This window comes from Mycteria americana, chromosome 2 (genome assembly GCF_035582795.1).
Source record: "Mycteria americana isolate JAX WOST 10 ecotype Jacksonville Zoo and Gardens chromosome 2, USCA_MyAme_1.0, whole genome shotgun sequence".
Taxonomy (NCBI): domain Eukaryota; kingdom Metazoa; phylum Chordata; class Aves; order Ciconiiformes; family Ciconiidae; genus Mycteria; species Mycteria americana.
Genome location: NC_134366.1, coordinates 5,045,322 through 5,061,875, shown reverse-complemented (window position 1 = coordinate 5,061,875; position 16,554 = coordinate 5,045,322). Strand labels below are relative to the sequence as shown.

Sequence of the window (16,554 nt, the reverse complement as noted above, 5' to 3'; positions counted from 1 at the left end):
ACCTTTCAAGCTTATAAACTGTGCCTACTTTTTTTATTGATAGACAGTAAAAGTGAACATGGATCCTTTCAAGTTGACCAGCATGGCTGTGAGCATCAAAAGGCAGTATTTTCTTCTTGTCTTACACAGAATTCTTTGCTTTTTTTTTTTCCTCCAGAAGCTCCAAATGGCAAAATACTTTCCAGTTATGCTTTTATTTCCATCTGAAACTCTCAAATGGCTTTGCAAACAGTGGTGCCATAAGCCAGGCTTTAGCGGTTTAAGGAAATATTACTGGCCTCCTAAATGGAGGAAGGGATGTGTCAACAACTTTTCAGAACCACAGTTTTGGAACAACTGGAAGTGAAAGCCTGTATAAATTGGGTGAATGTAGCAGGAAACCTTGACTATAATGTGCTCTTCCAAGAGACAAGATAGTTATTTAATTAGTAAGTTAACGTATTTCTGAGCTGCTGGCTATTTCAGAATGCAACTAACACCATTGTGCTGCCTCTAAGTACCGCTTATCAAAGGTCATGTGGACATAGCCACAGTGAAAATGTGATGGAAAAGAATATAGTCCACACTGCTTGATCTTTCCTCACACAGTATCCGCAAGATCGTCATTTCTGTCAAAATCTGAAGATGGAAAAATAGACAAAAATGTTGAAGGAAGGGCCTGGATCTGTGAACTGGATCTCCTGAACTTCATGTTAAATAGGAGTATTCATGGGAGTATTCTCTGAGTATGATAAGAAGTGCTCAGATTCATGCCTGCTATAGGTGGTTCACCACATAAGTACCAACTCCTGAGCTACTTGCCCATTTTATGTCTTCTAAAGCTGCAGTATTCCTATGTTTGTTCTAGGAATTTTCGCTGCATAAACAATGCTTAAAATTGAATCAAACTCTGTTCAACAAACTTAAAAACAACAAGAAGAAGTATTTAAAAAATCAGAATATAGGAAGTGCTGTGATACAATATTATACCAAGTAACAACAGTAAGAGGTAGATTTCATTAGATCTTTATTCCATTTTGTTAGTTCAAATCTTTCCAGTCAGATTTAAAGTTTTGTCTACTTTAGTTCAGCTTTCAGGTTATAAAAATCAGTTGTTATTGTTTCAGTTACTTTTTTGTCTTCTTACATTTCTTCCCAGCTAATACTACATAGTGCAACAAGATATGAAGATCTCATTGTATTTCTTCAGCAGAATATTCACCAGGTACTGTATACAGAGAAGATACTAAACCTGTTATAGTTCAGCTGCCAGTCTTTCTGTGTTTATCAGTCTGATATGATGCCTTCTCAACATTGTTTCAAACACAATATGGACATGTCTTGCATTTTAACAAACAGAGCAACAAATTCAGTTTTAGCATAAACGAGAACAATTCTTTCTGCTTTCAGTTTGATTTGCATTTCTTTAGGATTGGGCAAAAAATGTACACAACAAACAAAATAAAAACAGTCCTTTTCTTTTTCAGTTTGAAATTGGTCCCTGTGGGTGCATCCTTCTGACTGTGTCTGTCATCTTATCAAGATCTATCAATCTGTGAGTGTCTTTGTATCCCTGTTTCATAAACTGCAAAGCAAACAATCTGTGCAAAGTGAGGGAACAACCATGATGTACTTAACTCTCTGGCCTTTTTAATCTGTCTTAATGTTTACTCTGATAAATATAGGGAAGTTATGCAGATTTACTCACCTAATCTTGGCTTTTTTTGTTGTGTATATATATATATATGCTGTTAAAGTGGCAGTGATCAGTCCACCATATCTGATATAAATGACTCCATCTAAACATTAGGCATCATGTCTAAGGTAGTTGCCTATGCTCCCTGTCTTGTTTAGAGGGTTATTTATCTCACATACTTTAAGTGTCTGTCTTAGGTAGGGATGAATAACTTGCTTGTGATGCTCAATCTCTCCATCAATGATAATGGTAGAGAAAGGCTAGTATGAAATGGATTAGGCAGCTAATTTTTAGATGGTTATAAGTAACGTATGACAAATCTGGTCTCAGTTTATTGGTGTAATAAATATGCTGAGCTCTAACTAAGGGGTAGTCATTATAGCCTCTTTTAAAAACTCATTGAGGCTTGCCCAAGCACAGTTGCAGTTAATTGTGCTTTTATACAGATTAAACATATTTCTGTGGTGCTGTGAATATCAGAGTGGGTCAGAATATAAAAGCTTTCTTCATTTTGTCAAATTCCACCTTTGTAAAAATCTCCTAGAGTTATCTGCAAGTGAAAAGAACTGTTCCCTGACAACTTGCAATAGCAACTGACGTGAAGGGAGCAGCTGCACTTGAAAGTAGCACGGGTTTGATTTGTGTAAGCTTTTATTTCTTACATCTCTGCATTGTCTTGAAAGTACATAGCAACTTAGTCCAAGTTTGTGATATGCATTCAGTTGCTTACCTACTGAGATTCCTACAAGCGTTTACAGATTGCTTTTTTGATTCTGTTGTCATTTTGTCATTTCTTCCTTTCTTTTGCTTACAGTAACACTACAGGCCATTGGCTTAACTCCACTTTTGCACTCTAACACAAATGACGTGATAATTTTATAGCATATGCCATTTATTCTCATTTTTCTGAACTAGTTACAGCAGAGAGGTCCAGATTAGTAAAGGTATTTGAGCAAGTAACAATACATTTGGCATTTGGTAGGATCACCAAAAGCGGCAATGTTCCTAATTGCTGTTGATTGCATTGCTTTACTTGCTATTGATTGCATTGCTTTACTTGCTATAAAATGGTAAACATTCTTCAATAATATAAGCAAGGAGCTTATTTTTCTCATGACCTCTCAATTCTTAACAGATGAATTATGACAAGGCCAATCAAGCATCTGTGTTTGTATTTGGGGGATCTGAGTGTCTAAAGTGAACATAAAAATTCCTTATGGTGCCTATTTGCATTTTTAGGTATCTAAATATTTTTAAAGTTCTGGTCCACAATGTCAGAATTGTTTATAAAATGTAGCTCTATTTCGAGGAAGATTCATGACTTTCTCACAGAACTTCATTTTAAAGTACCGTTACCCTTCTGGCTTGGTACCGTGTAATACATTGCATTGGTACCTATCTTTTGTTTATAAGAAACAGGAATTTTTCTCTGTCACTAAATACAGTGGAATGTGTTTTCAGATCTTTGCATAAATTTTTTTAGAAATGCAAACTAAATTTCGTTTATATAATTTTCAGTAATAGATTTGAATTGCTATGTCATAGTACTTCTCTTAGATATTACAGATATCAAGAGAAATAACTCACTGCTCATATCATCAAGAAATATGTACCATTTAGTCAGTGTTACAAGCATTGTAAGTAATTATTTACATAACTGGCATAGTTCTGGATGAATAGTTGAAGACAAATAAGAGTTGTTTTGAGTAATGGAATTTTCATCCAGTAATAGATCTCCCTGGGATTTTTTTTTTGTCCCAGTTTTTTAACAGAAAATCAGCGGGCTTTTAAAAAAAAAAAAAAAGAAAACTCCATGGAAATTTCAGTTGTCCTGATTTTTGTGTGCATATTCTATTGAAAAAGCTAGGTAGATCATTTAATTTTAGTTGAGAAGTTAGTTAACATATTTTAGTTTCTCAAATCATGTTGAAATGCTTCTGTTTGGGTCAGTTCTTCACCATGTGCCCACAATGCTGACTCTCTGGGGTCCCTTGGTAAATATCTCTTCAATAAATAATTGGCATTTCTTGTAAGCAAGTTGAAGACTAAGGATGGAATAGTCTTGAACCGTGGTTATCATAAAACAACATTGTGTAAGATGGAGAGATATGTCCAATGAAACCAAACCAAAGCATTTACGTTTGGTTCAACAAGGAGAAGACTTGCATTTTGATTAATGAATATTGAAATATTTCTTTCAATCAAAAATATTCTTCCCAATGTTTTCTGTTCCCTGAATAATTCCAGTGTTTACTGAAGCTTTCACTTCAGGGTATAATCAGAATAAAATAGTAATACCTTATTTTATATGGTGGAGAAGCATTAATTACAAGTTAAAAGGCAGAGCACTGAATGTGGACTAAATGGTGAGGTTGATTAACTGAAGGATAAGTACCATTGTACCAAGATCTGTGCAGTTCAACCCGTCTAGAACTGATCTAGGAGGAGTGCAAGATAATGAGACCACAAAGCTTACAGACTTCCTCAGAGCAGTCACATCTGTGGACAGATGCTTCCCATGCCTTTACAGATGGAAGGTGGCATGCAGTTGTGACCGTGCCACATGACTTGGGAATGATAGCTGCAATAGTTGGTGCGGTTCAGAATGATCAAGACCTGTTAGCACCTTCTTAAATCTGTGACTAAGTTCTAGCAGTTCAGAAGGATCTCATAGTGCCAACAATGGAATGATCTCATCTAAGTTTAGCCTTCTAAAAATTACACCAAGTCTCAGTCCTCCCAGTCCCTCTGTAATCAGTGAAAAGAGAGAAGCTTCTCTAAGAGAGAATCATCCCGTCCGAAAATAAATGTCAAGAAAGCTGAGGAGAATTGCTGTGGGCAGTGCCTATCTTTTTTCTTTGATTTTGGAGGGAGAACTACTAGCTAAGACTGCTATTTCTTAGATGTTTGCTATTTTGAGGGTAATGGTCTATCTTACTTATCTTTATTTACTTTCTATGGAAATGTTTGCCTCTAGGCTTCCTTTATGCTCAAAAAAGAGAAAAAGATCATAATTCGTTTGACTTTTCGAATGTCTCCCTTAGAATGAGATAAATCATCTCCTGAAATGCTTACTTATCTCCCCTATATAAAAAGAAAATCTAAATGACCTACTCATATAGAGGCTTTACACAGTAAACATCAAGCAGTGAAATTAATTCTTTCTTATGGTGGCTGGACAATAAAATGGGAAATGAAATTCAGTGTTAATAATACAAAGCATTATACATGATGAAAAAACACTCAACTATACTTACCTAGTGATGAGCTTTATATAGGATGTTATAAAAAAGGAGAGAAATTCTGGCACCACTACTGTAATTTAATTATCTGAAGATACCAGTTCAATTTTCTATGATAGACAAAAAAGAAATAATGTGTTGGGAGTTATGGTGATAAGAAATGAGAACAGAATAAAAACATGGTAATGTCTTTGTATAAATATATGATCTTCTCATGTCTTTATCTTTCATGTAGTCTTGTCTCCCCAGGTAAGTACAGACACATTCGAACTAGAACACACTGGAAGACAAAAACGAAGTTTCCCTGGACTAGCTTCTGCGTGAGGGCAGATAAAATCTTTCCTCTTCAGCATTGAAGAGGACTAACTTGGATGTGATAAAAATTTAGACATCCATGATGAGGTTGAATAAGGAGTGATTATACATTATTTCTCAGAGTCCAGAAACTTGGGGGCTGTCATGGAAATGCTCAGGCTTCGATTTTAAAACAAACCACAGTACTTTTTTTCCACAGCATAAGTAACTTTCAGTACTGGGAGATGAGGAGGCCGGAAGTCTGAAGAGGTTCAAATAAATTTAGACAAATTACTGGAACATACATGCTTCAGTACCTTTAAACCCACCCATCTAGATGTAATCTCCATTCCCATTTTTGTGTTGTGTCTTGATGTTTGCTACTGCTGCTGCTGACTGGATGCTGGGATAGGCTGACTTTTGGTCTGGCTCCATAATTTTTACATTGTTACTGATTTTTCTTGTAAATGGAAATTCCAGATTTCAGCTAGGTCTATCGGGCAGTTGTTCTAAATCACTGACAATCTAAGTATTTTTATTTAATGGGAACGCATGCCAGGAAATGCAGGGTTTTGCACTGCTTTGTAGATTTTGGTAATGAGTTTATCATACTCCATGCACTAATGATCATCACTGGTAGAACTGATAACAAATGACCAAAGAGGAGTGAGAATTCCTGAGGAAGTTGCTGAGAACGTGTTGTTGCTTCTGGTACAGGAAGGAATGCTAGTCACTAACAATTGTAACCTCTTTTTTTCTTACAGCCAGTGAAAAATTAAAAAATAGTGGGCGTATTGTACTAGCTCAGGGGACTAATCTTCCTGAATGTGCAAACTGTGTACTAAAATCTTCATGTTGTTAAGAGCTACAAGGTATTTTCTGTGTACCTGGGAGAGACTGAGCTTAAAGGTGGGCTGCAAGCCTCCATGTGGGCCTCACCATTGCATCTGAGAATGGCACATTGCATGTGGGAAAGTTATGAATACTCAGGAGTGGTTTACACTCAGCCAGTAATGGCAGTTTCAGTAAACCCCACAGTCTTGCTGAAGATACAACATATACTGGAAGTGCAGCACAAGCTTTCTCTACTAGATGCTGTCTCATCACTTCTAACACTTGACATCTTCCTCACTGTTCTTACTCATGCAAAACCATTGCTATATTGGGATGTGGCTGATTCTTATCCATTCATTGAAAAGCCCTCTTTAAATTTCGGCTTCTTACCAACCAGTCACACTGTCTGTTTTCATTGCCATATTTTTCTTAATTTGTGCAATAACAGTATTGCATAAAACCATCATTACTAACTAGAACCTATTATAGCACAGAACACTGAATAAGAAAATTCCTTAGGTCAAATTCCTTTGTGGAAAAGCAGTGTATTGCCATTTTCAAGCTACGTGGAGAAAATAAATAGAGCCTCATCTGAAACACAGACTCATTGTGTTACTCACAAATTTGCTGACAGAATCAAAACACCAGTGTTTGCAATCTCTTTTGTCGACTTAGGGATACTTTATCACTTACTGATAGCAGATCACAAATGTAATACTGCAGTCATCATTAGTCATTTGGGTATCTTTTCATTTTTTTCTCTGAAGTTTTTGTGTGAGAATAAAGAAAACAATGGCTTTATCTGTGGGGGAAAAAAAAGGAGAGTGATTTTGCAAGTCAGGAGGAGGCTGTGTACTTCATTAAGGTTAGCCACTTATTAACCTAGGAAAATACGCGTCAACACCTTTTTCCTTATTGTGATCCCACAACTCTAATAACTTTCCTTATATAGTCTTTACTGCTCCAGAAATGTGTACAGCCCTGTTTCAAAATTATTTGTGCTGTTTCCATTTCTGAGTTTAGGAGTTTTGGTTGTTTGGGGTTTTTTTTCTTTCTTTTTTTTTTTTTAAAGCCAATGCCTTTTTATTAAATGGAGTAATTCACGTTTTGATCCCTTATCAGTCTAGGACTTCTCACACCAAGTAAGTCTGCCCTTAGTTATTAGTAATTTATCTAGTTCTCTGAAATCTTCTATCAATTAACAATTTTTTACTAAGTGGAATCATATGATTAAAGCTATGTTGTTCTGTGCCCTTGAGCATTTATTCTTCATTCCTGTGGTACCATTTTTCTGAACTAGGGAAGTTAAATTTCCTTCATCTTTCATTCTCATCCTTCCTTGAAATAAACACAAGCAACAAATCATGTCAATAGCTCTCCAGTATGTCTAGTCCATCTCAAAAAATATCCTGCCCATAATAAATGAAGCCGAGCTGCACTTGCCATGTTATAGGGGAGAGAAGTTTTGACTTGTTTGAACTTCATGTGAGAGGAAAGCCTGATCAGACAGGCTAAAGAACCAGTGGCTACAATCCCTCTCTGGCTAAGCAGAGTGTCTAGCTTCAGCATTTGCAGAACTAGGATATCTTCCTGAATGAATAACTTGCTCATCTGTGGAATCTGATTTTTAAGTGCTCTGAGGATGTTGGACAAACTATGTATTGTTATCATTATTATGCCCCGTACTATGGTCAAATATATCTGTTAGTCAGCTTGGTTTTACTTCTGTAATTATTTCTCTGGTTGCGAGCCATATTCCAAGAATCCTTCTGCTTTGGTCCATTGGCAAAGTATTTTTATCAGTTTTTAAAAAATATAACAGTTCTGTCTTTACTCATCTCCATAGAACAGCATTGTTCTATGTACACTGTGAGTTCTATGTACACTGTGAGATGTACTTATATATTTATAGTACAGTAATACCTATGGGCTGTAATAAAGATCAGGAGCTCTCCTTGCCAAAGAGTCAGAAAGAGTAAAGCCACATCCAGAGTCACCTCAGCATGCCACCCTTCATTCCCCAGTAGCTCTGGCCATATATACACTAACTTACAGGGCAAACAGATGCGTTCATCCTTGTTCACACAGGAGGAGTTTACCTCATATTTGCTGCAGGGTAAGAGCATTTGTATGTACGGTTACTACAGGTCAGACTCTGCCTGGCCTCATGGCGAGTTGTTTGCCCATATCGACACAATTCCTGCTCTACAGAGTTTTCATAGAACAGGAGGGACATGTGACAAATGGGAAGCAGGAGACTGTGGGAACTGATTCATTAAAGAGCTTCCAGATATACATAATTTGTTGGACACGTGCTATAAGCATGTGAGCACATTGTTTTACTGTGGCCAGAAAGAGGTGCCACAAATTAGAGAAGAAACTGTAAACTGACTACTGAACTTTGGCATTTCTAGCCATGACGTTACCTGCCTTTCAGATGTGATTTGCTGGTGCATTTTCATCTGGATTATTTCATATTGCTGCAAAGACAGAATAAGCACTTTTAATTAACCATGCACTTCATTACGATAAAAAATCTTCAATCATCTTAAGTAACCTTATTAAAATTGTAAACTATTAGTGCAATTAAACCATATTTAAAGCCAAGCTCTGGGAAGACTATCTTTATTTAATAAGACAACTTTCTATTGAGAGTTGTGTAACAGAAGATAATAATCATTGTAGTAATCTGTATCAAGCATTTTTTTCTGTATCCTTTTCTGTATCATTTACTGTGAAATAACCCTGATTCTGACATTTTAAACTCTTTCAGTCACGTAGGACATTAAAAAAGAAAGTGATGCTCTGTTGGCGCATGAATTGCGGGTTGAACAATGGGTCCTCCACCCTCAGTCCACTTTCCTTAACTGACACCTTTTCCTGTCTCAGAGCCAATCTCTAATTTAGAGTTCCCCTAAAATGCACCTACTCTCCTCATGCTGTTTGGCTGGTGAAGAAAGGCTTTCTGTGAAATGACCATTTGGCTTGTCCAATGGTGAAAGCAATTACAACTTCACATAAAAGATCCAGTCACATGGGGCATAGTCAGTTCTTGTTGGAAATATATTTTTCTATGAGCCAGTTTTCTGGGAAAACTTTTTCAGAGATAGTTCCCCTCCACTTGAGAACACCTGGGAGACCAACAGCAAGGGGAAATTACGTGTGTGAGCAGTTTTCACTCAGTGTTTACAGTTATGTAATATAAATACATGTCATCATGTATTTTACAGCTTAGTCTTTTGGTGTTTGTAAAAGATAGGGAAGCAGCTATTTTTAAAGGGAAACAGCTGTCAATTACGTTACAGTGCAAAAAAACAAGCAGCTTGACCTAACTGAAAAATCCATATTTGAAAGTCTCAGACCTCTCCAAGACCCATTTGTGATTTTACAACATGGAGGAAGCGTGAGATTAGATTTACCAAGAACAGTGGGAGGAGAGCAAATAAGAGAGTTTGTGTGGGATCCAGTCCTTGGTAGGGAAGAACTGAGTCCTTTTTTGTTTGGGTAAGTGAACTTCTGTGCCTCCTGCTTGATAGGTTGCATGCAATTCATAATCTTCAGGATCTTCCTTGTCTTTGAGGCTCTGTTGTGTGAATTAGGCAGAGGCCCTTCTAGCTGGAGTGTTCACTGGGCAAGAATTGCTTGCTACATTAATAAATATATTAATAAATGTAGAACCTTAATGAAGCACATATTGCAGCTTCAGTGCTAAGAGGCAATAAAGAAGGGAGTTTGCTTGAAAGAAGTTAATGTTTTTCCTTCAAAGAAAGACAAGAAGACAGGGATAATAAGCGAGACAGCCTTAGCAATATTCAAAGGAGGATGTAACACCAAGATTTGAAGCTATGAGATTTATGTTCTTTCAGAAGTGGATATGCAATGGAATGTATTGATGTATGAAATGTCACCTTATAACACTTGAGAAAAAGGGGACCCAGGGCAAAAGAATAAAGCTAGAGATGATGGTAGAATGGGATTTTGAAGATAAGATACAGGAAAGGAGGGTAGGATCTGACACAACACAAATATGTAGGCATCTGTCAAATAAGATCTGAAGATAAGGAAGCTATATAGCCTGCTAGATAAGGAATGTGACCCAGGTGGAAATATGACCACAAAGGCAAAGAAGAGGAAGACCTGAATTAGGTTTGAAGACGTTTGCTGCACTGAAGAACAAGGAACAAAGGTTAGTGGTAAAGAAAACCAAAAAATGAAACCAAACTCAGCAAAAAAGGGAAGAATTAAGAAGACAAAGAGGTTGTTATACTGATTCTGTTTGACATCTTGCTAGGTAAGGGACTGGTATATTGGGAAACAATGCAAAAAAAAAAAAAAAAAAAGGAAAAAAACCCTGAGATTTGCACAAATAATGGAGAGAGACATGTGACTTGTCTCCCTGTTCAGAAAATTCAGGAAGCCTGTCACCAGCATGGGTCCACAGAACAGAGAAGTGGACTGTATACTGGGTGATTGATAGCAAATTTGTTGTGGATAAGTAACAGAAAGATTTCTTATGGCAACAGGGGAAAAAATCCAGATTGTTACCCCGACACATCCAGTTCCTTCTAGAACAGATCAGGATGGATCATAAAGCTGAGGAACATGCATGAAGAGAATGAAGCTTATTAGCTCATTCTCTGGAGAATTTTCTGATCTCTAAAGAAAAAGTGCAAAGGAACGAAAAAAGTGTGGTGAGCAACAAATAGGTCTAGCACTGGTGGTCTGAATCTTGGTGTTGGAAAATACAGAAACAATGTGATTCAGACGAGGTCAGACCCAGACCTTGAGTCATGGAAATTAAACAACAAGCAATTTCCTTATCATATCAATGAAAAGATATCAGGAAAAGCTGTGAAATTTCTGTGTAGAGTGGATGTGGCTGATGTTAGGAATAATGTAAAGAATGCTCCAAATCTAAATTAATATTCTCCTTACATTTCAGTAAGGAGAACAACATGGTGCAAAGTCAGGATGGATAATTGGAATCCATGCAGAGAAACTGAATTAATTTTGAGGGAGGTAGAACTGAACCTGAAAAAGTGATGGCTACACAACATGAAGGAAAAAATAAACCAGGTATCTTTTTGCCTATATCTCATTCCTAAACTTATGCAAGACCTTCTGAGCTCTCTCTTGCTTTGTCAGACTTTATGAATGGATTTGATCCTAAAAGCTTACACTCTTTGTCATACTGTACCACTTGCCCCATTAAAACATACAGTAACCTTGCATCTCTGGTGCAGTAAGTCTGGAGAAGTGGATGCTCTCCATCTCCAAATACTGAAATAACTAGCATCTAAAATCACAGATACAATTACAATGATGCTTAATACCTTTTCACAACAGAGCTCACCAGTAACTGTGTAATAGCAAACAATGCTTACATTTAAGAAAGATGGAAAAGCAGACCAAGCAACTTAGCCTTTATCTCAGCAGGTTGAAAAGCTGTAGGCAAAATTCTGAAAAGAGAGTAACTAACTACAGAGATAAATGGAAAATGGCAGGAAATGCAGCCTGATTTTACAGAAGATAAGTTATACAAGACTGAACTAATACTCCACTTTGATAAAAGAGCTGCTTTTTTGAAGTGGGAAATGAAATAGATTAATTCTATCTGAACGTTGGTAAAGCATGCAATTATAGTACCAAATGGAGAATTGTTAGTTAAACTGAAAAAAAAAAAAAATAGAACCAAATTAGTTAATGGAGAGGTAATAAGAGGTTTTTGTATTTGATATCATGCCAAGTGAGAAGTCATTTCGTAATGTGAAAATAAGAGGTCTTTTAAGAATTGTAAAGTTGATAAAGGAAAGGGAATAAGAAAAGAGTTATCAGCATGGGGAAGGTTACTGATAGAGTTGCTCAATGATCAGTCTGGGATTAAACTTAGTTTTTATTCCCTACAGTAATGTTGGAAAAAGGGAGTGATGTGCTAATGAAATGTACTGATGATTCAAAAGTTGAAAGGCACTGTCAATACAGAGAACAAATTGTGTTGTACAAAGAGAGTTGGCTCAGCTTCATGATGAGGGTAATAAAAAAAGAATTTATTTTAACTACAGAGACTACAAGGTCATGCAAACAGAGACTACTCACTACTGTACTGTGGGGGTTCATAAGCTGTAAATGTCAGAATGAGGAGTTGAGAAGAGTAGTGGAGCACACAGTGACTGTGAGCCAGCATTATAAAATAGCACTGGATCTATTCTTAGGGTGGATCAGCATAAATAGTTTTAGGAGGTGAAGAAATACTAATAGATTGTGCAAGGTACTGATGTGTCCTCATTGAAATACCATGTCAAATTGGGTTCACCCTTTAAAACTGGGAGAGGTGTAGGGAAAGGGAAGACGACGGGAATGAGAAATCTGTCTTATAAAAGAAGAACAAAACTTTTTTTCTTTTCTAGCCTAAAAAACACATTTTGAGAGGGGACATAACTATTTTCTAAAAAATGGGAGAGCAGCAGTTGTAAGTAAATAAGAAGGACTGAGAAGAGTTATTTAATTTAACAAACAATGTTAGTACAAAATGACAGTGTATCAGTAAACTTAGCCTGTGACTCAATGAACCCAGTCAAAGTGTGACTTGATTTCAGCTTCCTAAGCTACCAGTGAGAAAAGTATGGGAAGCCAAGAAAGCAAATAAGAAATGTGGTTTTCTGTGAAGAAGAGTAACTGGGATGGCTGGATTTTACCTGCCAGATGCAGAGAACATCATCTTCCTTTCTTCCCCCTCTCTGCAACTGTGCTTTGTCCCAATATGGGATATGGCTGTAGTCCACACCATGGCTAATATAAACACAGAGTACTGTTCGGAGAAGTATCTGAGATATGTGGATTTAATTGCCCCTCGGTTCCATAAGACTGTCCATATAGGATCAAAGGAAAGGTCCATCTAGCCTAGTAGCCGGTCTTTGATAGTGGAAAGCTGTGGCTGCTGAAGGAAACTGCGTAAGAAATGGGGTGAATATAGAGCAATTATTCTGGTGGTATATTCCCCATGTTTCTGATAGTCAGTAATTGAGAGACTTCCTAAGCTGGCAGTTGTATCTGGACCATTGAGTTTATTAGCCTGTGATGAACCTATCCTCCATGAATTTTTCTAAAACCTTTTTGAACCCTTTAATTCTTTTGGCCTTCGCAACATCCGGTGGCAATGAGTTCCGCAATGTAGTTATGTGCTTTGTGAAAGAGTTTTTCCTTTTTATTGCTTGAACTGGTTGCCCAATAAGTCTACAGAGTGTTGCCTAGTTCATGTTATGAAAAGCAGTGAGTAAATGTCCCTTAATCATCTCCTTACCATTGAGGAGTTTTTGAACTTCTATTGCAGTCCACCAGTTGTGTCCTTTTGTAGTGAAATGGTCCTTGTCTGTGTAGTCTCTTCTCATAGGAAAGCTGCTCCATATCTTGACAGTGGTTTCTTCTGAGCATCTGAACTTCCTTTGATTCTATGATATCTAAATGCTCAAATTCTGTTACTGTTGAGCAAAAATTTATAACAAAGTGACTATTTGAAACTGAGTGTTCATGCATTGCTTTTAATTGGCTTGTCCACTTGAGGAGTCTTTTTTTCAAGGCTGGCTACACGGTGTTGTCATTTCCATAGCAACCTTATTTCTCAGCTTGTAATCTAAAAAAAAAATACTCAGCCTGTCTGCAGTGCCAGCATATTTGTGAGTATGATTTATCTGTCCGGTCCCTGGTGTATGGCAATTAGATGGCCATTCCCGAGTCATGGCTGGCTCCCTTTATGTTCATCAGATGGAGAAAAGGCATTTTCCAGTAGAGTTTCTTCCTCTATTCTGCAAATTATCTAAGCAAGGTCACATAAATTACCTTCAGGATGTACCAGTTTCTCTCCATGTACAAAAATGTAAAGAATCCCAGAGTAATTAGCTGACATTTATGTGTCCATCTTTATATAAAAACCAATTAGTGATATGAAGCCCATCCCTAAGTGATGGATTACCTTTGTCATCTTCCCAATCTTCTTTTTTCCCTTTCATTCAGGAAATCAAAGCATTTCAGAAATTAACTCTTTTTATTTTAGTGGCATAAAGTGTATTTTTAAAAAAGACTCCAAATATGTGAAAGAGTAAGTGTTAGTCTACTACAAAATAGAGCAGTAGCAAAAACACTGTCATATATTTACCAAATTTCAGCCAGTGTACTGTCATACTGTGTCCTATTCAGCTCTGTTTGCTAAACGTAAGGTCAAATGGTTAAGCAGATCTGGGTTTAGTATCTTTGCTTAATGTGTTGTGCTTAGGAAGACATATTACATTCAATAAGAAAGATAATTTATTTTAAAAAATGAAATAGTGGGTTGAATGTGCCAATAGATTAATCACTTTTCATATCAGATCTATCCCTATGAAATGTAAATACTTCCTATAGTATGTTAGCACCCTGTAGCGGCAGAGTTGATGAATTAAATGTGCATAATTATCTGAGTACGTGTACAGTTTAAGAACTTTGTGAAATTAGCAGGTACGTGAAAAAAGTGATCATGAACGAAGCCACTTCCTTGTTTTTACTCATTTGAATCCCAAAGAGCAGGCTTTTTTTTTTTTTTCTTCAGAGGGGCTCTTCCCTTCTTTTTTAAACGTTCATTTGAAACCTTTGCAGTGTGCCAGTATAAAAAAAAATATTATGGAACATTTACACAATAAGCCAGTCACCCATCCTGTCATTTTCCACATCCCCATTGTAATTATTTGAAATCCTTATGCTTGAAGACGAGTTTTTCTCCCTCCCAACCCAAATTCTATTTTCGGAGTAGACTTGTAATTGTGTGTTTGTTAATATAGCTGTCTGTTGCCATGAACAAAGTGAGGTCACCAATTTTCTATTACAGCTTTGCCACAGAGTTAAGGACTGTAAACCAGCTAGCACTTACTTGAATGCACCATTTTTTGTTTTATATTGGCTTTTTTGTTTTGCTATCAATCTAAACAATATCTAGGGTAAATAACGGACATGAAATAACTCATATTTTGATAGTCTGGAGTTATTCCTAGTTACAGTTTGTATGTGACATTTGTATTTAATATTCAATGCTCAGATGTTCTCCATTTAAGACTTGGCAAGAATTTTCCTGGAAGTAAAATGAGAATTAATGTGTATGAAGCATTTTTAAAATGTCTTATTTATCTAACTCAGTGTTATTTGCTAAGAAAAAGTTCATCTGATTACAGATTATGTTATATTGTAGCATCCAGTGCTAAAATATTTATATTTTGGATTTGTATTTATGCACTTTTAAAACTTTAATAGAGTCCATACAGATCACTGTAATTTATTTTATCAATGCACCATCAGTGCTAAGGTTTATACTGCCATTACAGTTTCTTCTAACTCTGGTATTTTTGTCCATCTGTTTTAAACTCTTAGAATTTTTTTTTATACTTTGTATATGCCAGAATGGATGAACGAATTGAAAACATGAGGCTGATTCCTAATAAGAACTGCCATGGCTACCTTGAAGTCAGCAAGTTATGTCAGTATGGCTGTGACAATTCAGAGTAGTCAAAGGTTTGGCTCAGAACATCTATACATCTTCAGTACTTTGCATCCTTAATAAACACATTATTTATAACTTGAAACTAACAGTTTCAACAAGGCTGAAGATTAACACAGAATCACCAACAGGAGCACGGAGAGAAAATAAGATTTATAATATGTAATGATATTTTTTGGAAAGGCTATTTCAGGCATTTCTGCCCTAAAACCAGCAGTGTTAGAAAACATGAAAAAATATGTATAATTCACACCAGATGTATTTTGTTGATTTCTGTCATGACGAGATTTCTCCAGGTGCTATAAAGTAGATATTTGCTCTGAAGCCACCTTACACATCTTTTGGTTTTGCCACATAATGACGTTCGTTTTATGCGACAATAATGTGAGAAAAAAATGTTTGGTTGCATGCTGAATGAAAAGACAGTTAAGCCCCAGGATATAGGCACCTCACCCTGATTACCCTGTTAAGGGGAAAAAAAAAAAAAGATTTAAATAGAAATATTTTTTATAAGAACAGTACAAAATTAATAAACTATGTGGAGATGAATTTTGCCATGTCATTTAGGTTCTGTGAGCATATAAAAATACACCCACATTTTGTCAAGATATCAGAAAAGCTGGACTAAGCAATTCCAGCACTGCTGAATGGAGAATTCAGCAATTTGAGGGTCCCAGGGCAAAAACTGAAACACAGCCAAAGTTGAAACTATGACTTTACGCGCATTAGGAAGTATGTTAATCTGAGTGTATTTGCTGCTGTCTACCTCTCCTTTCAACAGGCTGCTTCTGCCTTAGCAGAAGCCACAGCTTCACTCGCTCCGTTCAAACTCTCTCCTCCCTGGTTTCAGTACAGATATAAGCCACATTACTTTACACACTACAACTAAAAATAAAAATCAAGCTGGGAGATCTTACAGAGTGATCTGAAATTTAGCAGATCTCATTGTCAACTTTTTGATTATGTATCAACTCAGGAAATGATTCCTG

The 16,554-nt window shown here is 36.5% G+C and overlaps 1 protein-coding gene across 4 annotated transcripts in view; it reads left to right on the top strand.

Annotated features, from left to right (window-relative positions):
• MINDY4 (MINDY lysine 48 deubiquitinase 4) overlaps nucleotides 1-16,554 on the top strand; it is an 84,443-nt gene that overhangs the window by 39,627 nt on the left and 28,262 nt on the right. For 3 of the 4 annotated variants that reach the window (XM_075492261.1, XM_075492260.1, XM_075492263.1), the window contains exons 12-13: nucleotides 1,139-1,204; nucleotides 1,467-1,534. In XM_075492261.1, the coding sequence (XP_075348376.1) occupies nucleotides 1,139-1,204; nucleotides 1,467-1,534 (134 nt within the window). The remainder of the gene's footprint in view (nucleotides 1-1,138; nucleotides 1,205-1,466; nucleotides 1,535-16,554) is intronic. The other variant, XM_075492262.1, reaches the window with a different exon arrangement.